The following is a 26,464-nucleotide window of genomic DNA, read 5'->3' as shown; positions in this document are numbered from 1 at the left end:
CTCTGGTTGAATCAGGACACAGCCGAGTGGAATAAGGGTTCAAGATCAACCATTTGTCCAAAGGGCCATCTGTTGACACAGTCATTAACCCAGTAACACTGCAGGCCATTAGCCTCTCTTGAATTAGGTGAAAGCGAAATCTCTTCAAAACATAATATTGCTTTACCCATAATTTTTTTTTAATTTTGGACAAAGCTACTAAAGATTCATCATCGAATATGAATCGCAAATCAGTCCCGTGTGCTTGTGGATTTTGTCCAAGTCTACACGGGAGGGGAACATTCTGTTTTAGAAATGTGAGATGTATGAAATGCAAATCTGCCTAGAAACTTCCTCCCAACTGCTCTGGGACTAGGCAGGGCAGCCGTTGACCTTGCGATGGCGGGGGCCGGGGGAAGAAAGACAAGGCCAGTCTGAGTCAGGTAACGCCCTTGGGTGAGGTCCGATCACAAGTCACAAGGATAGAGAGCATTAAACATTTCTCTGCTCCACCGAGTCGGTTCCATAATAAAGTTAGAAAATGGAAATGCCCCCAAATTCCACGGCCTTTAGGTTCTCGGTGCGGGCAGCTGGCAGGGAAGGGTCCGCCTGGCGCTGCAGAGGGTTAACCCATTATCCGCGACAGACCGGTAAAGTTCACCCGATTTTGCTACACAGCTGCAACATTGTGCACGGAGGTAAACTGGTTGGAAGCTAATTCAAAACTGCAAAATCCAGGCCCGCACGCAGGAGCGCCCTTCCCGGTTACATCTCTCCTCCGACCCGGGGAGAAAGCAGGGTCTGACTCGGCTCGGATCTGCACATCGGGTCCGCCCGCAGGACCCCACCCCGCCCTCCTCCGGCCCCGCCCCCTGCCCACCACCCCCGTCCGCCCTCCTCGGGCCCCGCCCCCGGGGGAAAGCGAACGGTCTTGGGCTTCGTCCGGGAGCTGCGAGGCTGCACGGCTGGTGCTGCAGTATCCTGCGCCACCGCCACTTAGCCGTGCTCCGAGCCCGGCCGAGGAAGCTGCAGTCGCAGCCAGGAGCCCGCAGCCCGCGTCTCGAGCCCACCGCCGCCCTCCGAGGGCGCCCCAGACCGCGCCATGGTGAAGGTGACGTTCAACTCGGCTCTGGCCCAGAAGGAGGCCAAGAAGGGCGAGCCCAAGAGCAGCGAGGAGGCGCTCATCATCCCCCACAACGCGGTCGCCGTGGACTGCAAGGTCCGAGGGCCAGGGGGTCGGAGGAGTGGGCGCTGGGCCCGCGGGAGAGCTGCGAGGGGCCGGTGCTGTTCTGCGCCCGAAGCGGCGCGGGGCGCGGGACAGAGTCCCCGAGAGGGCCGAGCTCTCCTTTTTCTCGGGCCGCTCCCCTTGCTTGTCCGGCTCAGCTTCTTTGTAAGAAAGTGCGTGTGCGGAAAGCGGCGCCTGACGCGGGATAGGGAGCTTGGGAGGCCTGCGGGGAGGAGGATTGGAGAACGGTGCCGAGTGCACGGTCGTTGGTGCAGTCCGGGAATGTGCCCGGGGCCAGGACTGGGTTCGGTCGATCTGGAGACCGGCGGTGGCACGCAAAACAACAAAAACAACAGCGGAGTTTGGCACTTCCTCCCAGTATAATGTGCCTAAAATGGCTGACATCATTACAAGCCTACACCTCTGTAGCTTCCTACTTTCGTTTCTAGGCTGAACAGTCCTTGCACTAAGTCCGGCTACTGTAAAAGCCTGTTAATTTTAAAAGCATTTTCTTCTTTACCTCCTCTTTTTCCACGGCCCTTCGGTATTGGCAGGTGAACTTCACCGTGGGGTCTGGGGAGGGAGAGGGGGGCGAGGGAGCGGGCGAGAGGAGAAAGCAAGGTGACGGTCTGCTCAGAGTAGGTTCTGGCTGTTAATTTTATTATTAAAACGTTTATTCCCGGTAAAGATCGCTAATTACTATGTGGATGTCTGTGTAAAACCGACAATTGACTTTTAAATGATATCAGTATCTTTACGAGAGTCCCTTACACTAAGTGAAACTAAACGTAACAAACTTGTCTTACGTCCCTTGTAAAATTGTCCTTTATTTTACAAAATCCCCCTTTTAGCCCTAAGCAAAAAATCAGGAGAGGAGGGACCATGATTGTGCTAAGTTTTAGTGGTTTACAATAATTCTCATTTAAGGTATGATTATAATTGTCTCAGAAGTTGAATAAAAAGGAAAGACTCACAGCCTCTTTCTAGGAGATCTTCTTTAGGCTGCAAAATTTTAATCCTGTAGAAATCAATTGTAGAAGTTATTTATGTTGCGTAATTTTTAATTTTTTCGTTAGCATTTTTCAAGACCTATTATAAGTAGGGTAAACTTAGTTCTAACTTTAAAAAAACTAATAATTTGTGCAAGTATGAGTAATAATCGTTGTTTTTTATATGATCTAATGGAAATTACTACTACTGGAAAACTCACTGTAAAAAATGTTTGAAAATACAACGTTAATCTGGATGTGCCTGTACTTATTTTTTGGAAATGTTCTAGTTAAAAACAAACGTCAGGGGTTGACTTTTAAATTACTGTCTTGCCTTGAAATAGGAAGTGGACTGATTCCCTAAAAGGAATTAGAGTTTTGGTATTGGTATTGTTTTCCTGAATCCGTTGTAAACCGTCTTGATCTTAAGAGAAAATGTTTGGAATCCACAGAGGATAATTCCAGCAGCAAATTATTATCTTAGCTCTATGTTTATCTAACATTCATTGTACCTAAAATAAGTTGATAGTCAAGTACTCAGTCATAACAGACTGAAATACGTAGATAGAGATTAGATAGATTTTAATCCTATTATTTGTCTTTTTAAAAATCCTATGAACAAATATAACTCCTCCTATTAAAAAAGAGAGAGAGAGAAAGGATTGGATGATGTCACTTCAGATGGCTTTTCCCTGTTCCTCTAGTGAAAGAGATGTGAAACTCTGGACAAAAATCAGAAATAATTTGCTGGGCAGCTTTAAATCTGACTTTTGGCATTTACTGTCATTTCTGAAATGGTGACCCTGTTTTCAGATTCTCAGAATTTCTCACAATTTCACCGTATTCAAATATTATGGTCATAGCAGCAGGAAAAAAAGTAACCATTCATAGCTCTGTGCTATGTTTTCTGTTTCTGTTTTCTCAGATCCCCATAGCCAAAGAAAAATACTGGAACAAAGCTGTGAGGGCCAATCTTCCTTTGTAACCACATAGCAGTCATGGATGAATTGGCAGATACAAAATGACATTCTTTTTCTAGCTATAAGCTCAAAGACTTCTTAAGTGAGTGACAAAATACTGCTCTACATTAAAACTAGAATCCTTATAATCAGTCACTTAACAGTAAATGAAAACCTTACTTAATAACAGACATTTGTGGAAGATCTCTTAGAGCTGGGTCAGTGATTCCTTAATGTTCTCTGGCTCCTTGGGGTGACTGTGCTGGGGAACTACTGAGTTTGACTCCCTGGATTCTGCACAGAATCAGCCTTCCTGTGTTTGCCTGGGGCATTCCCTTGCCTGGTTGGTGGAGAGGATCCAGTTTAGCTAGTTAATGGGCCAGAACCCCGAACAAGAATTTTGAGTATCTTTAACTCTCCTAGACCACGATATCCCGAAAACCATTGTTTCTCAAAATGTACGCTTAAGGGTCACCTGATATCATCTGGGATTCTGGTTTAAAAATGCAGATTCTTCAGACCTTATGCCGGAAGAATTCTTACCACTCCAGTCAGCTGGCTTATGTAACACGCATTCCAGTACTTTTACACTGCTCCTGTCCTTTGCTATTTCTTTATCTCTTTTCTCACTGCTGGGTGAGGACCCTCTGGAAACAGCTCCATTGTCCCATTTTTCAGTCTTGTCTTTTCAGTAGCTATTAATCCCAACAGCCATGTCTATTGATTATATTACCTCAACTAGCTTGCTATTTATTATTCTTGCCCTACATTTTCCCCTAAGTTTTGTGTAATAGAGGTGAATTTGAAATTATATGCATGTTTTATGTTAGAGGCAGCAATTCATTCATGAATGTTTGTGTTTCTACTTTGAACTTTGGAAAATTGTTATATATATGTAAATATCAAAGAAAATACTTAATGTCCTGAGTTGGAAGTCCCAGTTTTGTCATTACACAACTACTTGATCTTGGGCTTAAGTTTTTAGATTTCTTTATGTGTAAGATGACAGGGTAGGAGCAGATGGTCTGTAAAGGACTCTTCCAGTTTTAAAATTCTATGAAAATGCTAGAATTACATAATTATATTTGGCAGGAATCAAATTGTTTTAACTGTGAAAAAAAATAACTACCTCCTCACCCTAATCAGACTGTTCCCTTTGTTCCTCCCCATGTTCAGCATGTTACATTCCTTCCTTATATTAAATAGCCATGGGTCACAGAGAAAGGAGATAGAGGTATTATGTAATACGCTCAATTTTCATTTTGGGTTACCTCACTGTAGAACAGTAGTTGTCAATAACAACTTCTGTTGTCATGCCTAATTAGGAAATGCCTTTCCTGATCTCAGGCGTCGAAGAAGCTCAAGTTTCCTTCATAGGTATCCGTGCAAGTTGTTTTGCTGATAAATAGTGTTGCCTCTTCTCTGCTGTGCATCGTAGTTGTAGTTGCAGACCTCCTTAAAAGGAAAAGTAAAATGCTCGTGGAGCGGAAAAGATGGGGCAGGATGGAAGCATAAGTGAAGGACTGCTAACCCAGTAAGTTCTGAGTTACCCGTCACAAAATGGCTACTTGGATCCTAATTCTTTATACTTTCTGGCATTTCTGTTTGCATAAACGGGACTGGTAATTTTGCCTTTTGGTGGTGTTGGTGTTCATTGTATTTTCTGGTTTTGGGGAGGTAGAGGGGAGAAGGAACATAAATATGATGACATTTACTGAAATGTTTTGATGTTTACAGAAGGGATGGGGAGCTTGGTTCCCTTTAACAAAAGTGCATATGATTACCTAGTTGTGTAACTTAGGTGTCTGTAAACAACATTGGCCAGCAAACACTTTACAGTCACTGCATTTTAGTTCTTCATGAGGATATTGATGTCTGAAGTGAAGGATTAGTTCTGGGAGACAAATTAATTGCCCCTGTGCCTACCAAGTGACTTGACAGGACCTCCTATGTACACACGCCTCACGGGCTGCTGCAGCTGCAGAGGGTGGACAAAATTGCATGTCGTGCAGTTGGAGGTTACCTGCTTGGGGTCTTCCCAGTGTCATCTTAAACTTATTTTCTCCAGACTAGATAGAAGCAAGTATATTATCCTTGGCAAAATCATAAACCTGTAAGACGTTATGGAATATCAGCTCTGCCATATAAGAGGTTTAAGTGAATGGAAGTATTATTTTAATCAGAAATACCTCTTGAAACACATGGTACAGGCCTATTTAAATTGATTTAGAATTTAACTTTAGAAGTTTTCATTCTGTATTGCTAAGGCTTGATGTAAGGTGGGACATTTTATTTATTTGTTCTCATACCATAACTTAAATATCTGGAGAGTCTACTTGAAAGTCATTTTCTTTTTTCCAAAAGGAAAATACTTTCTGAATTCATGGTATAACTAAAACTTCTTGGACTCCTTTGTATGTCATAGTGTCAGTAGAGGAAGAGCCAGAAAAATTTGTGTCTTTTCAAAATGACATCAGTGAATGCATCCTCTTAAACTTTTCGGTAAACTTGTCATTTTTTATTAGAGCTTAGACTAAAGGAGTTAAGGACTTTACCATCAAAGGACTTTTCAGGCCATAACTGCTGCCTGTTAAAATAAAGGATTTGACAGCACGTGGTGGTTTTTGTCAAAATGCTGTAGAAAGTAGCAACACTGGAGCTATGTTTTCAAGAAGCTTATGTGTAGAGTTATTTCCTTGGCTCTCATTTTCTTGCACAGAGCTTAACAATGAAAGTTTTATAGGGTAGGCAACTGAAAGTTGAAAATTAGAAATTTTATTGTAGATATGACACTAAGAACATCATTAAAAAATCATTTAATTGTGATTATCCCTTTTAATCAGTATTTATGATACGTGTACTTAATAGCTTTAAAGAAATCTACAGTATAATCCTCTATTTTATGTGTTACCAACAGTTGAACAAAATTGTTTTTAAACAATTGAAGTTTTTTTTGAGCTCTTTAATTGATTAGAGGAAAAGAAAGTATGAAGTATTTTTATAATTCTGCCATTTGGGGGAAAAGCAAGTAAGAATAACATAGACTTTTTATTCTTATGCAGAAGACTTTCAATCTTGAGTTTCAGAAATGAAAATATTACTATTTTTATGATAGAGGGATGTTCTAATTTTTCATTTAATATTTATCTTTTAACCTTGATAAGTTTCTAGCAGTAATTATATGACTTAAAGCTAAAATATATTTGTCAGAAGAGAAATTAATGTTGAAATTAAATTTGCACAGTTTCTAAATCCTAAACATTTTCAAGTTAAACATGTAGGGAGTTTATTTGGGAAATTGACACTAAGTATGACGTTAGGTATTTAATACTTTAAGATTTTGAAATATTTGCATAAGCCTTTTTTGGCATAGTTGAATTTCATACTTTAAAAAATGAGAAGTTTTAATGGAGTTCTGTATATTTGAATGTTTTAACTTTTAATGCCAAAATTACTTTTCAAGACTTAAATGTTTTGCATAACGAGTTAAGAATAAAGCGTAAATCTTAGATTGTTTTCTCTGCTTTAAATATGATTATGATGTTTAAAATTATTTAATATAAAAACCAAAAAGGTAAGTTGCATTGTTAAGTAAATCACTTACTGCAATGTCCAGAAGAAGAATCCTCTTTATGCTGGGAAAAATGACTTTAAGAGTTGGTCCACCGAGGTCTGCAATTTTTATTTATTTTTTAAATTTTTATTTGTTTATTTAAAATTTTGTTTATTTATTTATTTATTTTTGGCCAAGCCGCATGGCCTGCAGTATCTCAGTTCCCCAAGCAGGGACTGAACCTGGGCCACCACGGCAGTGAAAGCCCAGAATCCTAACCACAAGGCCACCAGCGAATTCCCTAGGTCTGCAGTTCTTAAAATTCATTTTGTCAGCCAGTCTCTCTAGTATTTCTTTTCTACTATATATACCATGTCAGTTTTTAAATTTTTTTATTTTATAGTTTTCTCCTCAATCTATTTTACCTTGCTTTCATATTAGTGCTAGGAAAAAATTTCCCAATCCCATCTAGGGCAGTGCTAGGCATGTTAAGCAGAGACGGCAAACTCTACTCCTGGGCCCAAGCAAATGATATAGTGAAGCTAGGCTTTTTTTTTCCTCCCATATTAAACAACTTAGAATATTCTTCATTTTCATCGAAAAAAGAAAAAAGGATCCAGTGTTGCTTGATCCTCCAGTTTTTAAAGGCAAGCTACAATCAGGGTTTTTATTTAAAACTTGACTTTTCAGTATTAACAACTAATTCATACCAGAATTTCAGGCGGAAACACTGAAGACTGACATAGGCCACCATTTTACAGTCTCCTTTACAGTGGAGAGCAGGGCTGGCAAATTATGGCCCAGGTGTCCAAATTGTGGCCTGCTGCCTGTTTTTGTATAACCCATGATCTAAGAATGATTTTTTATATTTTTAAATGGTTGGGGGGAAATAATCAATTTCTCTTGTTTGGCCTAGTTCCCTCACTCCAAAAAGGGGTATAGTTCAGGAAACCACACTGTCTACTTATTGAGAAGTCAGACTATGCAGTTTGTGCTTTAGTATTTAGATCCTATCTCTACGACTTACTGTGTTAGTTTGGATAAATTATTCCAACTCTCTGATTCTCCATCAGCTAACTGGGAAATATGATAATATGTAAAAAATTGATCACAATGCCTGGAACAGAGTAAGACTGAATAGATATCTGCTGCTATTATTACTACTACATCTTTTTTTTTAACAATTCAAACTTTTATTTGGCACTACTACATCTTAAAGATTTCTAGAAGTAGACTTCAAGATAGAAGTAGAAAATTAATGAAGCATAGCATTTATTCATTTTGTATTGTTTTTTATAAACTAATACCTCAAACTTAACACTATTTTCACATAGTGTTAGATCCTACCGGCAAAAGTTAATATTGTTACCTGGATCTGATAACTTGGGCAAGTCTGGAAACCTCCCAAGCCTCAGTTTCCTCATTTGTAAAATAGTATAGTGGTACCAACCTTATAGTGTTCTTGTGATGGAATTAACTGTCCCTAGTTCATAGAAACTCAATTAAATGTTAGTGCTTTTCCCCATCCCCATCTTTTAAAAGTCCCGCTTTTCCCTCCCCATCATGCTTGTTTTGGAATATTACTTCTTGTGTTACTATTACCACTTATCCCTACCTCACATGTCAGTTACATAACAAGATTGTTGATAAATAACACCCTGTTTCCCCAAGGTATTCTGGTGAGGAGCTGTTCCTGCAACTTAAAAATCCTTAGCATTCAGTAGCTATGTCCATTTTTGTATAAAAGTATATTTCTCATTATGTAATAGATGTTGATAGAATTTTATAAATCTAATTTTGGATTTAATCAAAGTATTAATTTAGCTTTAAAATGCAAATACTAGTCCTGCCCTATCTCTGAGGAACCCACTTTTTTTTTTTGGAACCCACTTCTTAAATTAGTGGTTATCAAACCTTTTGGCCTCCGGACCTCTTTGTACTCTTAAAAAATTGTTGAGGACCCCAAGAGCTTGTTTTTGTTTTTGTTTTTGTTTTGCGGTACACGGGCCTCTCACTGCTGTGGCCTCTCCCGTTGCGGAGCACAGGCTCCAGACGTGCAGGCTCAGCGGCTATGGCTCACGGGCCCAGCCACTCCGCGGCATGTGGGATCCTCCCGGTTCGTGCCCCCTGCATTGGCAGGCGGACTCTCAACCACTGCGCCACCAGGGAAGCCCCTGTCTTATTTTTATTATGAAAATAGTTTTGACATTGTGGATCCCCTGAAAGGGTGTTCTGGAGCACATTTGGAGAACTTCTACTCTAAGTACTTGCTGTTTCATGGTTTTTGTTTTCATTTGTGTTTTTTGCAATTTTAGATATTACCTACTGGCTTCCTAATATGGAAAGTGAATATTTAGCCTTTTCTATATATTTACGTGGTATATACATAATCTGTTCTCCTAGTATAGTTATAGTAATGTCTGGTTAAATTGATAGTCCATGGTTTTATTATAATTGACATGAAACTTACACAGAGTAAGTAGTAATGCAGTATAACTACTAGTTAATGTAGTTATACTGCATTACATTGGAGTAAGTAGTATAACTTATTCTACTTCCTTTCTTGTACAAAACCATTTTTATTTCCCCTGAATTCGATAACTGACTTCTTGGGTCAAGGGGGAGGATTGCTTAATTTTCTATGTATTGCTAATTCATCCTCATACTCTCTGACAGCAGTATAATTGCCTTTTGTATCTACAAACTTATCAGATAACTTACCGAGTTCCATATTTTTCTTGGCGATATTTCATTTGTCATTTTTCAGTCTTTCCACCCAGACTAGTTGTATTCTAGGTATGTTTCTACACCGATGTCCTGAGAGTAATTATTATCCTGGAATTGTTCTGCCTTTGCCTCCATCCTAAGTTGGATCTTACGTTTTATAAATCCAAGAAAAAGCATCTGAGTGCAATTATTTTTTTAGACTTTACTTGTCTGAGAGTCTTTACTCTGTCTTCACATTTAATTGATAATTTATCTGGGCATAAAATTTTAGGTTAGCAATAATTTTCTTTCAGCATTTTGATGGCATTGCTCCGTTATCGTCTAGTCTGATGCCATTCTGATTCCTGGTTCTTTGAATATGACCAGTTTTGTTTTGTTTTTCCTCTAGAAGCTTGAGATTTTTTTCCTTATGCCTTCAGCTTTCATAATTGTTATTGACATACTTTGTTTTCTGTCATATCCATTTTCTGGCTTAAGGTTTATTTATTTATCCCTTTACTATCACTCTGTTGAGCTTTCAGGAGGAAGTAAAGATAACCATTTAACTGGAAATCAATAATAGAACTTTCAACTCAGCTGTCTTTATAGCTTTAAGATTTATTAGAATATTTTCTTTAACATTAAAAATGGGCTTAATGATAATAATAGATAATAATGGAAACTATGTGCATTTTTATTAACACCAGTTTAAGGTCAGACAGGATGACCTAAAAAGAGGCATCTTCTTGTCTCCCTTTTTAATGTTCCAAAATTGTCTTCTTCATGACTAATATTAGAGGCAACTCACTCACTACCAACTTCATGGTTTTTGCCTTGTGGCTTTATTCCTCTAAGTTAGGTTCATTTTTGTAACAATATCTTGCCTTTTTCATTGATTTTGAAATACTTATATGCTAGTGTGCCTGAGTTATTTTTCTTTATTGTTTTTCCTTCATGTGCATATGATTTTAATACTTTCTGTTACTGTCCTTTGTAATTTGATGAATAATAGAGAAAAATTCTATTAATTTTGTCAACATGTTAATAATACGAACACTACTGTTGTAATGGTTAACACATACACATAGTGCTTACTAGGAGTGTGGCTCAATTTAAGTAAACCTATTACGATAGGAAAAATCTGTAGAAACTCAGGCTAGGCTATGTTTCTGGTTGGATATGAGTGTTATCCAGTTGTAACATGGTATCACGTCACTTATTACCAGAGTTAATTTGCCTAACCTATTATTTAGGTAGGTCATTGACCTAATAGCTCCATGATTTTCCTTCCCTAAGGTGTGCACATGGAGTCAGATGATATTCAGGCCTTATTTGGTGATACCGCACAAATAATTTTATTTAACTTCTCTGGGCCTCATTATATTTATCTGTAAAATGATGTATTGGACTAAATAAGCTTTCATGGCTCTTTCATACAGGAGCTTTTCTTACTGAGAAGTACACTGATCACATATTCAGAGGCACCTACTACTGCATGGCCAGACTATATACTAGGGATTTAAAATTCACTAAACACCTCAACCTTCAGGAGGCCACTGGTGTAACTCAGAGAGACCAACCATGTAAACCAAATTAATCACAGCCTACTTAAACATCTGTGTCTGTTTTCACAAGAAAACAACCCCCTGGATCCAAGGGTGAGGAGAGTGGTAGAATAAGGGAGCAAGATGAAATGACTATTCAGTGTTTATTGTACATGCATTTGGTGCTAGGCATAGGTTCAAAGCACTTTTTACATGTTCACTCTAGAGAGACAAATATCTCTGATCTCAAGAACTGGAATTATGTTTTCTAATAGTCATTTTATATAACTTTCAAATTTTTAAACTTGGATGGGAGATGTAACTTTCCACATTTGAATTACTTTATGTTTTTAGAAGAATATACTTGATATTTTCTCTGCAAAAGTTTTGCATTTTACATGGAATGACTCATTTGAATACAAATGTATAGTTATCTCGTTGAATGACATTAAAATCCAAGATTTATACAAAAATGAGTCCAGAACAGGTTTGCTTTTTTCCCCCTCTAATCTTGACACATAATTTTATGATGAATTATAGAGTAGAGCCTTCCTATCATACTTAAAATTTTTAGGAAGACAGTTGATATTCTTATTAGGAACAATATGAACTCATGATTCAGCCAGTGGCAGAAGAAATCTATCTTGACCAATTTATCAATCCCTAGTAAAGGTTGTTATTAACAGTAAATATCATTTGTATATAATGCTGTTGTTTAATCTCACCAATATGAATTGGAAAACCTGATGAAATTTCAAAAGTAGTATCATTAGTACACTTCTCTTCAGTGTAGATTGAATAAACACTATATTTAAATGATGGTCATCTTTTAAAATATTAATAAGTAGGAAAAAGAATAGAAGACTCTTAAGGTATTCCTATATTAATATTCTGCTATGTACCAGATACTCTGCTTGTCCCTAATGATGTAAAAAGTGATTAAATTACAATCCAGCACTAAAAGCATTTACAGCCTAATTTTTTTTTATAGTTCTGGCCTATTTTTTTTTTAAACCTAGGCATGTGCTAATTTTATATAATGCCAATAATTTGGTTCAGATTTCATATTTCTCACAGTAGTTGAACTGTTATGCAATGGCTTTAAAATTTTAATTTTTTTATTCCTGTTTTGCTGCTTATGTGTCGTAGGATTTGTTAACAAAAAAGGACATTAATGAGAAATTGGTTTTGTAGACATTGTAATTTTATTTATTTTAATTTTTAAAAATATTTATTTATTTTATTTACTTATGTTTTGGCTGCGTTGGGTCTTGGTTGTGGCATGCGGGATCTTTCGTTGTGGTGCGCAGGCTGCAGAGCGCGCAGGCTCTATAGTTGTGGCGTGGGCTTAGTTGCCCCCTGGCATGTGGGATCTTAGTTCCCTGACCAGGGATCGTCGAACTGGCGTCCCCTGCATTGCAAAACAGATTCTTAACCATTAGACCACCAGGGAAGTCCTGACATTGTAATTTTAGATTAGTTTCTCTTTTAAAAAATCTCTCCCTATTCCAAGTGTAAAATAATGCAGTAACATTAATATCCATATAATGCCAATCACTTGGAAAGCTGCTCCCTTTTTGCATTTCAGACATAAGATTTCTCATGTGAACTTTCTCACCCTAGTTGAGATAGTATCAATCTTACCTGAAAAGTCAAATGAGAAAATAAAATTCAGATTACTGATTTAAATGAGCAAGAGAAAATGCAAACAAATGTTTGGTGTCTTTATAGATTTTTAGCTTCTTAGCCATAGATTTTTGTGTTTTACATATAGCAGAATATATTTGGTAATGAATTACTGCTATTAATGGTGAACAGGTTGCTGGATCATATCATGTCTTTTTGTTGCTTTTTTCCATGCTGGGAAAAGAAAACTAATGTAGAAGCCAGCTGAATAGAACATGTACCAGTGGCAAATGGATGGCACTGGTATCCTACATGATGGTAATCAGTTGGAACGATTGCCTGTGTAAGTTCTGTGGTTCAAAGAGTATAGTTAGGAAAACATTTTGGAAATTTTTTTAAGTAGATCTTAAATGATGACCAAGGTTTTTATTTTTGAATTCTTATTGCAATAGGAAGTCATTTTCTTTTCCTCTCCAGTAATGCCTTTTTTAATTGGCCTTTTCAGTATTTTGCTGTAGATTGCTTTTTTGTTTGTTTGTTTTTTAAAGGGTGAACATATTTTAAGAGTTTATTTGTAAGCAATTTTAATTAATTTAATTTAATGAGTATATACATATTTTTAATCATGAGTATATTTTAACAAAACAAGTTAAATTTATTTCTGTGCATCAATAAAGTATTATGAAAGGAAAAAAGAAGGAATATTAAAAAATGAAAGGTGTAGATTACTTTTTATTGGCTTTACTCCAAGAAGATACCTGTTTCAGCTTACCTTTCCCAGCTAAGTCAGATGGTGGTGGGGATAATACTAATAGCTATCACTTAGCACTTACTATTTACTCTGTGCCAAGCAGTGATCTATATACTTCAGTTGTATTTCCTCATTTAGTCCCCACACTAACCCTATGAGATTAGTGCTATTATTAATCCATTAATGATGAGGTGATTGAGACAGAGAAGTTAAAATACCACTTGTCTGTCTGTTTCCCATCCTCCAAAATTTTGAGATTTCTTGTCTGCTATCAATCTTTTCATCCTTATCTTTCTTAAAAGTTTATATCTTTTTCATCTTCTTCAGTATCATTTAATGGGCTTTTAGGAAAAAACACTCTCCTTGCTCCTCATAAGTTGGGAAAGGAGAGGAATTCGAATATACTGGAGTATTAGTTACATACTGAAATTCTCAGCCTTTCTAGCTTTATACTGTTCTGTTAATTTTGACAAATACGTGCACTTGTGTAATCACTGTAGTCAAGATGCAGAATATTTTCCTCACCCCAAAATGTTCTTTAATATCACTTGGTAGTCAATCCTGAGTGTCACACCTGTCCCAGTTTTCTGTTCCTGTAGTTTAACCTTTAGCCAGAACCTCATACAGATGGTATTATACCATGAGTAGTTTCCGTCATTCTCATTGTTTCTGTCTGTCCGGAGAACTGGGTGTTGTCTGGACCATCTTTTATTCCCGTAGCTCTTGGACTGTGGTTTTTCTGAGCTTGTCCAATCCCAGCTTCTCTCTGTCACCATTTTTGGTTTGCTTATGCCATTCATGCTTGGATTTGTTCTTTGCAAAAGAATACCTGTTCTGTCACTTAAAGGATTCAGCTGCTTTATTCACCATATTAATCCAGTTTCTAGAACCCAGAACTCAAAACCCTTTTATATGGAGAAGTAGTTTAAAATTAGGTTCTCAGAAGGAAGCATACCCAGTCATAGCTGGAAATGAAAATCAAGGTTCAAAACCAAGCAACACTGTAGAAAAGTACTTGGTATGTTTGGTCTTCACTAGGAAGAAAAATGATGGGGGAGGAGTTGAGAAAACTAGAACATTGATGAGAAATCTGTGAAAATTTGAATTATTATATATATATTTAACGTTGGCAGCTAATTCTGTATTTTGTAAAACAGTGTACAGGCCAAACAACACATCCATGGGCAGCTGGCCTGTGCAACCCCTATTTATTGATATTACTGAATGTGTTTTTAAAAGTACATATTTCTAAATAAATGTATTTCTGAAGGTTCAGTAGCTTATGCTACTCTGAGTTGAATAAATTGTATTGGTTCTTTTCTGTATTTCTGTTTTTAAATATAAAGTGTTTTATGCCATCTCTTTTTTTCTTTTTTGTAATACGATTTTTAACCCTAAGAGATACTTTCCTCTTTAGTATTCTGGTTCCTAAAGTGGTGTTGTTGCATTTGCTCTAATAATGCAAAATAGTATGTCTGGGAGCTCTGAAAAAGTGTCTCTTCATTCATTCTACAAAGAAGGCTTACATAGAGATGCCAGAGGACGTGAAGTGTGAGTTGTTAGTATGGGCACAGAATAAAAATTATATGAAAACCCTTGCATTTTGTCTGAGTTAAGTTTATAATTGAAGCACATTTACTGAAGCCTCTTAGGGAACTGATTGAGGTGACCTAATTCTTAACTAATTGAAGTACCAGAACAGAATTTACTCTTCATTTTGCTTAAGATATAATTGGTTAAGTAATTTTATTATCATATGGTAAGATTATTCAAACCAGAAATTAGTACAGTGCAAGAGTGAGAATGCTTTTGAAGCCGCTTCTTTCTGTCCCTACTGTTGAGGGGTGATTATAGGCCAGTGTGTGCTTCAGCGTGTTCATTTATAAACTGGGGTAAAAACTTGAGGTTTTAGGAAGATTAATGAGGTGATAATTGTACAGCACCTGTGGGAGTTCTTTTACCTTATCAGCATCATTTAAGGTGCACCAGTTTTATTGCAGTACAAGGGGAGGAAATGTCTATGACTTGTTTTAAATTAGGCCAAGTAAAGTTTTATGTCCCAGTGAAGTTGCTCTTGTTCAGGAGTGGTTTTCCTTTTTCTTATGATTTTTATGATTTTTGTTGTTAATTATGAAATAATCCAAGCATATAAAAACAAAGAATTTATAGTACCATTTATATGTTTTTTAAGTCTTCAATATATGGTGTTTTTTTAAAAATTTTTTTGCATTAGCATTATGTTTCTGAGATTAATCTCAAAATCAATAGTGCTAGTTGGTTTCATTTAGACTTTAATTATATGAACCCATAATACTTTATTCTTTACTTGTGGACATTAGGTTATTTCCAATTTTTTTCCTTAATGACCATTCTGCAGTAATCATTATTGAGCCTCTTTTTGTGTACAAAAGTGTTTATCTAGGGTTATGTTATTAGGAATGGAATTACTGGGTCATAAGATATATGTATCTTTAATTGTATTAGGTACTGCCAAATTGTTATTCAAAACATTTGTACCAGCTCCTGTCTACTGTGCAAAAGTCCTCAATTCCCATTGTTCCACACTTTCTCCAGCACTTGGTGTTGTTAGACTTTCTTTTATTGCCTGGTATATAGGAACTCAGTTGGTATTTTTTTCTCTCATTCCCCATATTAAAATAAAATTTACATGCAGTAAAATGCACCTATTTTATGTGTACAGTTTGATTGAATTTATGGTCATTGTATAAAGTCATGTATCCACCACCATAATCAAGATACGGAACATTTCCGCCACCCTGAAATATTTCCTCATACTTCTTCCATCTTCCTTTCACCGTGACAGCCACTAAGCTGTTTTTTGTCATTATAGTTTTTCCTTTTCGTAGGTAGTCTTCTGCGTTGGAGTTTTTTTTTTCACTATAGTGTTTTTGAGATTCAGTATGAATATACCACACTTTATCCATTCATCAGTTAGTGGATAGTTGTGTTGTTTCTGGTTTGGGGCTATTATGAATAATGATGCTAGGACTATTTATGTGTAAATCTTTGACTCAGTTGATTTTTAATTACTGATCTTCAGCAATTTTGCTGAACTCTTAATTAGTTTGAATAATGTGACTTACTCAGATTTTCTACATAGACAGTTATATCATTTGACATAATCACAGCTTTGTATTCTTTTTTCTAATCTTTTAATCAGTTCATGTTCTATCATTTGTGTACTACCTAGGATCTCTAGTACAATGTTGAATGAAAACAAAGAATCAGTTTTAGTGGGCATTCTCATATTCCTGACTTGAAAGGGTATGGTTTAATTCTGAAGTTTCACCATTACATATGAGGTTTGCTGTAGATTTTTGATTATTAGCCTTTTTCATGTTAAAGAATTTCACCTCTTCTGGTTTGCAAAGAGATTTTATTATGAATGGGAGTTACAATTTATCAGATGCATTTTCTACATATTTTGAGATGGTCATGTGGGGTTTTTCTTAAATCTTAACATGTGGCCTTTTTCTCTAAGTATACTCTTTCAAGTTTTAAAATTTAATCATTTAAAATGCATTTTTAAATCACTTAGGTTAACAACATTTCTATCTTGAATATACTTTAATCCCTTCTCTGTGACTCAGACTGTAACAAGGAACGTCACTTATTTGTCATGCATACTATTAATTTTGACTGTAAATTGCTTAAGATTTCAACCATGTCTTAGTCACGTTTGAATTTCCCACAGGATCTAGCACAGTACATTGCAAATAACAGGCCCTTAATGTTGAACTGGGCTGCGTGCTTAGGGCTACTATTCTTTGCTAAAAAGCCACAGTCTCCTGTGCGTCATAAATTCTTATGTTGCCCCCACCTTTCATTGTCACGCTGGCTGCTGATGTGTAACTTTGGGGTCATTAAAAAAATAAATAACCAAGCTTTTAAAAACTTTTTCTACATTCTACTCCCTCATCAAATATTAGTTGAGTGCCAGCTAAGTGCCACGGTTGGCTTGGTGCTACCATACTAACCTTATAGAAATTTAGAGGAAAAAAGAGATTAGACAGACTTTGAAGACCTGTTATACCTCTTTTATGAAATAGATGATTGTGGTGCATGGACTTTGGGTCTGTAATTTGGAGATTCAGACTCTTATTTCCTGATTCTTAAGCCATGGTTTCACGTGGTTGAGGTGCTGAACAAATGACCTGTGAGTACATGAGGTATTTTATAAGTTAGATTCTCTTGAGAAATTTAAAATTTTTGTTTTATTGTCATAGTCCTGAGATGTGATTTTTGAATGAACATGAGAATTCAGACTCCATAGCCTGTTACACAAAGTCCCTCTGTGACCTGCCCCAGTAACCTCTCCATTCTCACCCCTGTACCCTTCACCACCATACTGGGCACTCCAGCCGTACCACGTGTGACCCGTGGAATGTCATACATTCTGGCCCCATGATTTTATTCATTCTTTGCCCTACACATAATGCCCTTTCACTCTGTCTTCTGCATGGGTAATAAGTATTCGTCCTTCATTCTTCTCCAGTATTTTCTCCCCTGGGAAGTCTTCTCCCAATCAGCCCTTCTTCTGTGCTGTCTACATTCTCCTGTTAGAGCCTATGGCATATTCATGTTTTTTGTATATTTGTTTTCCAGGCTGATCTGAACGATCTCTTTCTTGGCAGAGGCTACATGCCCAGTCCTAGCACAGCTCTTGGCACATAGTAGACGTTTATAATTTATTCTTGAAAATATTGTTTGTTGACCTGCTAAAAATGGTAGAGCAAAAGGCCTGGACACTGTTAATCAGTTTAACCTTCGGGCTGCATATTCTTTTACGAGTGTCTGCCCATATGCTCTTTGGCTATCCCTTTAAGTGTGGCTAGTGAAGAGAGCCTGCCAAACAGGGGCGTGTTGTACACACATTTGACTGTCTCAGCAGCTGATGCCAAATGTTTAGAAATGACTATTTCCATTTGTCATTCTCGTCTCCCCACCCTTCCTCCTCCCTGAAATTAATTATGCTAGGAACTGTTTCTCATCTCAGACAAGGGCTCAAGCAAAACACTACATGTACTTTATCATTCAGGTTTCATAATACCTTATGACTCCTGTGGAATTCTTGTAACTTTCTGTTCACAGATGGGTATCTTGTATGGCTTGATAAATTCCTCTAGGTTTATTCTCAGTACACACTACTTCCTTGCTGTACTTGTTGTCTTGAGTATACATGCCATACACTGACAGGTATGCCTAGCAAAGTGTGATGCTCTCACAGTGTTTGAGCCAATCCTTAGATTGAATGGCATTTTTTCTACAGTGTTAAATTCTGTGTTGAAACGTCAACCAACCCAAGCGCCTTAAATTGTTTTTGGTTGGCTGAGACATCTGGGCTTGGGCTTTACCCCTGTAGTATCAAGTTAAAATTCCTTATCTTAGAATTGAAAACATAACCTTAGCTTTCATTCTTTCCTCACTGAATTCTTGCTTCAACCGTATCCAGCATTGTTCATACAGGTTTTCTTCCTAACTTTTAAGTTATATCCTATTTATCTATGGAGGTGTAGGTCAAGTCTACTTTCTCCCTTAATCCATCCCATATTGAGTTTTCCAAGCAAAGGATAAAGTTATATACTTGAAGGGCTCTACACACATACTACTTACTAGATCATCTTTTATTATGTTGGTTTCAAGTCAACTGGAGCCTTTCTTTTGCTGCCTGTACTATTTCTTGAGCCACTGGTTATATAATACCAGCAGCTAATCTCATTTGTTTGTCAGCTCTTTGCACATGAACATGGGCACAAATAAGAAATTAGCTATAACTCTGAAGCGACAGTAGAGGGCCTGAGTTAGAAGGGCAAGGAGTGTATCTGACTGAATATCCTGACCCTAGATGATGTTCCAGTGCTAAATTATTTCCTTGAGGGGGGTCAAAATCAGAAGTCTAAAATTGTGTGCTAGTTGTATTGTCTCTTGACTTAATAAGTTTTTCTTACTAAATCTTTCCTCAGTTTTCTACTGATATCTTAAAAATGAAGAACTTTGGGCTTCCCTGGTGGCGCAGTGGTTGAGAGTCCGCCTGCCGATGCAGGGGACACGGGTTCGTGCCCCGGTCTGGGAAGATCCCACATGCCGCGGAGCGGCTGAGCCCGTGAGCCATGGCCGCTGAGCCTGCGCATCCGGAGCCTGTGCTCTGCAACGGGAGAGGCCACAACAGTGAGAGGCCCGTGTACCGCAAAAAAAAAAAAAAAAAAGAAGAACTTCGTTAAACTGGGATTCTTTAGGGTAGAGCAGTGGAATTACAGGATTATTTTAAATACATTTGTCCTACTTTTTTGAGATTCTAATTGTTTAAAGAATCTGTTTAATATTATTTGGTTTGTCCCCAGTTTTCGTGTAAATTTTTATTATGTTTGGTTAGGAATGGCTTTGTACCTAGTATGAAATACTAATTACCTGCAGCAGGCTAACACATAATTTTATAAATAATCTCATATACCCCAACATTGTAATACACAAGACTCAGCACCAGAATTTTGCACGACAAAGTTGTATTGTAGCCTCTTCTGAATTTTTAAATATTAGAAGATATTTTAATCACTAAAAGTTAGGCACAGAAAATAGAAATTGTGGAGTATGTAATTTATTGCTGTAGAGATATGGGTGGCAGGTGGGGTATTGAAAGTTAGAAGAAAGAACTCTCCCAAAAGACTGGTGTCCCAGCTCAGGAGGCATTAGGCTGGGTCCTGGTACCACCACTTAATCATTCCTGGGTAGATTTTGATTAGAGACCTGACTCCTTTGGTCTTTATATCTTTGTTTATAAAATGATAATTATTAAGGTTTCTTTCAAGCTTGACATTTCTGTGATTCTGACTGCAGATAAGATATTGATCATCAGTCTTTTTCATATTTTAGGACCCAGATGAAGTGGTACCAGTTGGCCAAAGAAGAGCCTGGTGTTGGTGCATGTGCTTTGGACTAGCATTTATGCTTGCAGGTGTCATTCTAGGAGGAGCATACCTGTACAAATACTTTGCACTTCAAGTAAGTGGGAAAATGCTAGGGACATTTTGGCCTTTCCTTCACGTGTATTAGAAAATTGACCCAAACCTGTTCTAAGCCTGTGCTTTTTTGTTTGTGGCCTTTAGTCAGAGTGGTGGTCCTATTTTACAGTTATGTTAAAGAATCTCCTGAGCATAAGTTTGCTGAACCTATTAGACAGTCACTAAAAGCAGAATAACATTGTTTTGCTGACTAAAGGGTATAGATTGCTGGATGATTTTTAAAAATTGACTAACCCTCAATTTTCCTACCATAATTAATAGCTAAGTTATAGTATTTTCAATTGCCAGTTGAATAGATACACCAGCCTCAAATGTCATATTGATAAACTATAATTTGATAGACATTTTGGGCTTCCCCACAATAGCCTTTTTCTCCTGGGCCCAGAGTATAGTGGTTCCACTTCTCTCTGCCTCTTCCCCAGTCATTGGTTTCTCTTAAGAATGTGATTTCAGCAATAATGATGAAGTAATTTAGGATAAAAGTTGTTTATAATTTATTACAGAATAGTAATCCCAGTGGATTAAGACATTGTTTTCTTCTGATTACAATGATTATGATTTATGATCTCTGTTTTGTGATATATTTCTCTGACAGTAATTCAGTATGTGTACTTCTTTTAACATACCAGAGTTTGGAGAAACTGTTGACAAATAGATTTTATTTAGAAAGTGAAATATTCTACATAGGATGTGTAAATTTTGTGCTCATTTTCTATATTTTTTGAGATAATGGCATGTTGATAGATATTAGTGAAATACTAGTCATCTTTCTAATGCAGTTTTTTACAAGAAATGTATTTTTATATAAAAGAAATCATTTGCGATTCCACTGTCCAGAGATATTTGTTGACCTAACATTTTGTTATATGCTCCTAATCTTTATTGTATACGCATACTTTTAAAAAAAATCTTTATAATGATTTGCTATAATCTGATATTTTCCACTTAATTGTGATATATTTTAAGGCAAAATCAGAACTACTTGTATGCCTGTGGAAATTTCAGAAAAACTATCCCTTTTGGCTAATGAGAGAAAAATCATGTAATCAGTGAATCACATCAAAAAGTTTTAGAAGTATGTTCTTTCAGAAAAACATTACTGGTTTCTGAATATATTCTTTTATAAAAATAAGGCTTACAGGTAGAAATAGGCCTGTGTGTTTCTTCAGATTTACTTGTCACCAGATGGATAATTGCTTTTATATTCTGTTTTTGTCGAACACAAAAAGTAAAGGAGAAATCAGCTGCTTTTCTCCTTCTGAAACCGGTTTTTTACAGTACTTTAAAACCTGATCTTAAAGAATGTGTTAACGCTGTAATTAAACTGTCTGACTTGTCATCTAAAAGTAAGAGTTTGCAAGCAAAATGCTATGTAGGTAAAGGTGGCAGCTTAAGTAATACTTACATTTAAAAACCTGTCTTCCACTGAATTGCTGAAATAGTGTTTAAACTCTCTGTAGCCAGATGACGTCTACTACTGTGGAATCAAGTACATCAAAGATGATGTCATCTTAAATGAGCCTTCTGCAGATGCCCCAGCTGCTCGCTACCAGACCATTGAGGAAAATATTAAGATCTTTGAGGAAGATGAGGTTGAATTCATCAGCGTGCCTATCCCAGAGTTTGCAGACAGTGATCCTGCCAACATTGTTCATGATTTTAACAAGGTGAGCCAGGTGCCCTGAACTGTAAAAGAATGCAAGTTCCTTAATTGATGCTTTTGTAGTTTCATTTTCAGTATTTGCTAATTTATTCTATTTATGGTTTACTTTTTTAAAAAATGGCCTTGGGTTTCTTCTGCCCTGCAAGATAAACTCCAACATTTGATGGGCTTTCTGTCTGAAGCAGACCCTCAGTGAACCTACCTTTCTTCTCCTTGCCTTGTCTGTCTTAATACACACCATATGCTGTTCTTCCTTTGCTGCTAAATTGCTTTTAGAAATCTAAATGTTTACATGGTTTAGTTTAACTCATTTTAATCCTCAAAACCATCCTATGAGATGGTCTTTCTCGATCAGGTTTCTCATCTGAACCGTAAGAACACAAAATCATTTAATTGACTTAGTTCTCTATGGATGGTAGTAACTAGTTAGTACTATTCTAGATGCATAGGAGAGAAGTTAATTTTTATATACAATAGATGGATGCCTTGGAGGGCATTAGGGTTTATAAGTGAGGGGACTGGGGACTAAGTCTCTTAATCAGGTGATAGTTTATTTGAGTTAATTTTAATAGTTTGTTGTTATCTGATAAGAACTGTATTTACTAGTAGCAGAATTTCCTCTCCCATTACTATTTCCATTCCTACCCCACCAAATACTTGATTTGTGGAAATGCAAGTGATTTACACATTCTAATAGTACAAGTTATTCTTAAAAATCCAGTTGCTGCCTGTCTGTATATTGGTAATATTTGTACATTAATCTAATGAAAATATATCTTTTTCTTCCCAGAAATTCACAGCCTATTTAGATCTTAAACTGGATAAATGCTATGTGATTCCTCTGAACACTTCCATTGTTATGCCACCCAGGAACCTATTGGAGTTACTTATTAACATAAAGGTATAAAACTTTCAAATACTTCTTATTATTGATGCTGTTACAGCATCTTGGAATTCCTTGTTGAGAAATTAGCCCTATAGGAGCCCATCTTACTGACAGTATGGCTAATAAGCATTTTACAACGAGGAACTAAGACTTGTGGTTTCAGGTTTTTTCCTTGTCTCTTTTCTTTTAATACTTTATATTTTGAAATTAAAATGTCATTTCTAAAATTATATTTAAGTTTTCCTAAAGGGCCAGAGAATAAATCGTAGGCTTTTAAAAAATAAGATCTGTGTTGCAACTAATCAATTTTGATGCCATAGACAATATGTAAACAAATGGGCACAACTATATGCCAATAAAACTTTATTTATAGAAACAGATGGTGGGTAGTAGTTTGCCAATCTCTGTTCTGTACTATAATCTCTAAGAATTTTGTCTGCTTTCCTTGTCTGTTCAATGTATGTTTTGAGATATCTGTGTAATATATTCTTTTCCAAATGTAGGCTGGGACATATTTGCCTCAGTCATATCTGATTCATGAACACATGGTCATCACTGATCGCATTGAAAACATTGATCACCTGGGTTTCTATATTTATCGACTGTGCCATGACAAGGAAACTTACAAACTGCAACGCAGAGAAACCATTAAAGGTAATACTTTCTAATGTTAAAATGTTGGCAAAAAAGTTTGTTTTACTTCATTGTGTTAAATTAGATTTAGATGTAAGCTAGTCATTGTTACCAATACACTTGCCGTGAGTGAGAAAATAAAACTATATTGTACCTTGTATAGTATTTCTAGATTTCTGAAGAGTCATCTTAATTCTAAATCTACTCTTTTCAGATAGAATAGGTGAATGTGAAATGTCATTCCCTTGAGGTGCTCTTACCTCACTTTGCATATGGCCACCCAGTCCACCTTTCCATCCTACCCCTTCGGTTGAGCTGTACTGTGCAAGGGTTCTGCTTATCCGGAGGGTCTCTGAAGTAGCTCTTCATTTGTATGCTCAGGGATCTAGGTTCTAAGCAGAGTTTGCCTTTTGGATCACATTGAAGATAACCACAGTCAGGTTAGTTCGAAAGGAATTTGGCTGAAGAATTAAGAGCATTGACACAACTAATGTAGCTTTGCCAAATCACTTCACCTTTGTTTTCTCACGTGATGACATTATCTCCCCATTTTTTTTCAAGATCATTGTAAAAATAAAATGAAAGTACACGTGACAGAGCTTTAGAAAGTAAGGAGTGCCATGCAGATACACTATGGTGTGATTTCTTTGAAATTGTGGCACCTAGTTAAAGTGCATTCCTGGCTTTCTGTTAGCACTTTTGATAATACTGTTCTCCCACATTGGGCTGGTGAGTCACCTGAAGCCTGCTGCTTGATTTCTTTCATTTTAAAATGATCTTATGGTTCATAGTTTTTTTTAAAGTCATAATTTTACATATAATACAATTCACCCTTTTTAGTGTGTAGTTCTGAGTTTCAGCAAATCACCGCCACAGTCAAGACATAGAACATTTCCACTACCTTCAGGGTCATAAATTTATATGTATGGCATTATTATTGTTACTAGCGTCTGTTAAGATACTTGGTTTAGAAAAGAGAGGGAAATTATTTTCTGCAGTGTTAAATCTACTTCTGCAGTGTTAAAAAAAATCAAACTATAGAAGTTAATGGAATATAGAGTAAAATATTTTTTATGTTTAAATAATAACTGTGAAAATTAACATGAATATTTATTACTGAAGAATCAGAAATTTAAAAAATTTTCCCTTCCAAACAGGTATTCAGAAACGCGAAGTCAGCAATTGTGCTATGATTCGGCATTTTGAAAACAAATTTGCTGTGGAAACTTTAATTTGTTCTTGAACAGTCAAGAAAAACATTATGGAGAAAAATTTAACACCACAGCATAACCCCACCCTTTGTATTTTGTGCAGTGATTATTTTTTAAAATCTTCTTTCATGTAAGTAGAACACAGGGCTTCACTGTTTTTCATCTCATTAACTCAATTAAAACCATTATCTTTAAAAAAAAAAATCTTTTTTTCTTTCCAGGTGTGGTGTCTTTTATCTTGAATTAGTAGTTGTATGAAGTCATAGGTAATAGTACACTTCACCGTAGATCTTAGGAAGAGTTTAAATTTCATTAATTCATTTATCCAGATTTTTATGTTTTAATTATGCATTTTCAAGAGGAGGGGTTATCTAATAATCATATATATGCATACGTAAAAATGGACCACAGTGACTTATTTGTAGTTGTTGCCCTGCAACTTAGTTTGTTAGAGCATTTGAGCACACATTTTAATTTTCCTCTAATTAAAATGTGTAGTATTTTCAGTGTCATATTTAACTATTTAGAGTATGATTTCCGCCTTGATGTTTTAATATCCTAGGTATCTGGTATAATAATATTTTAGAAAATGTTTGGAATTTAAGAAATAACTTGTATTACTAATTTGTATAATCTATACCTGTGCAATGGAATATAAATATCACAAAGTTGTTTGACTAAAGGACTGTGTGTTGTTTTTCCCATCTAATAAAACCAAAGAGTAATTTGGTTCTTCATATCTTGAGATAATCCATGTTAAAGAAGAAACTATTTCTTAAAAATCCAGTTCTCTGTATACAGTGGGTAAAGTCAAAGTTTTTTTAAAAAATAAAAAACTTTTAAAGTAACTACATTCTTCATGGATGCTATTAAAGTAACATCTAAGACTCAACCTTGAAAGATGCTGTTTAAACATTGTAGAATAATGCTTTTGTATTTACTGGAAGGGCTGTCATTAAACCTGAACTTTCCAAGGAACATAAAGTGCTTTCTTGAGAATGTCTTCTCACAAATGGAGCATTTTGAGTTATAGTGGTGATTCTTATATTTCTAAGGTAGTTTCCTATCTGAAATAATTTAGAATCCACCCCTATTTAAAATATCTAAGAGTAATTTCACTGTAAATTCCTGAGACAAATTCCAATTCTGAATTTAAGAAGTCAGAATTTTTAAAGCATCACAAACCCATAAAGGATTTAGTCTAGGAACCAGTTCTGGTCTAACAAGAATATTATTTGATTCCTGGCTCTTGGTTTCTTTACAGTAATACTGTAAAAGCTTCAGGCTGGCTAGTCAGGTATTGAGAGATTGAGGATTTGTTTTAGAAGAGAATTTATTCTAATAAAATGAGAATTGCTTTTCCTTACCTTCAGGGCTCTGAAATTTCATAGTTTTTATGGGCTATGAACATTTAGGAGCACATTATTAATTCATTCAGCAGATACTTAACTGAGCATCCTTTATATGCCTGGGATATGGCATGAAGCACTGAAGGTATACCTGTGAAGAAGAAAGACAACTGCTGCCTTAGTGGAAACTCACAGTCTAGTGAAAGGGACTGATGAATAACCAACTAATTACAATACAGTTGTGATTGGTACTGTAATGGGGAAGAACGGGTCCAGGAGCTTTGGGAGCCTTTATGAGGGACAGTGAGATTTTTGGAATGTGAAGTACATGGGACCAGGTAATAGAGGAC

At 36.4% G+C, this 26,464-nt stretch overlaps 1 protein-coding gene and 1 long non-coding RNA gene across 2 annotated transcripts in view; one reads left to right on the top strand and one right to left on the bottom strand.

Annotated features, from left to right (window-relative positions):
* Positions 1-26,464, bottom strand: part of LOC115866635 (uncharacterized) — an 85,950-nt gene that overhangs the window by 18,803 nt on the left and 40,683 nt on the right. The window lies entirely within an intron of this gene.
* Positions 898-25,613, top strand: ITM2B (integral membrane protein 2B). The gene is made up of 6 exons (XM_030882296.2): positions 898-1,198; positions 20,224-20,352; positions 21,833-22,039; positions 22,826-22,936; positions 23,425-23,575; positions 24,712-25,613. The coding sequence occupies exons 1-6, from the start codon at positions 1,082-1,084 to the stop codon at positions 24,795-24,797; spliced, it is 801 nt and encodes a 266-aa protein (XP_030738156.1). The 5' UTR covers positions 898-1,081; the 3' UTR covers positions 24,798-25,613.

The sequence above is a fragment of the Globicephala melas genome, chromosome 18, assembly GCF_963455315.2.
Source record: "Globicephala melas chromosome 18, mGloMel1.2, whole genome shotgun sequence".
NCBI lineage: Eukaryota > Metazoa > Chordata > Mammalia > Artiodactyla > Delphinidae > Globicephala > Globicephala melas.
This window is presented reverse-complemented; position numbering and strand designations above follow the sequence as displayed.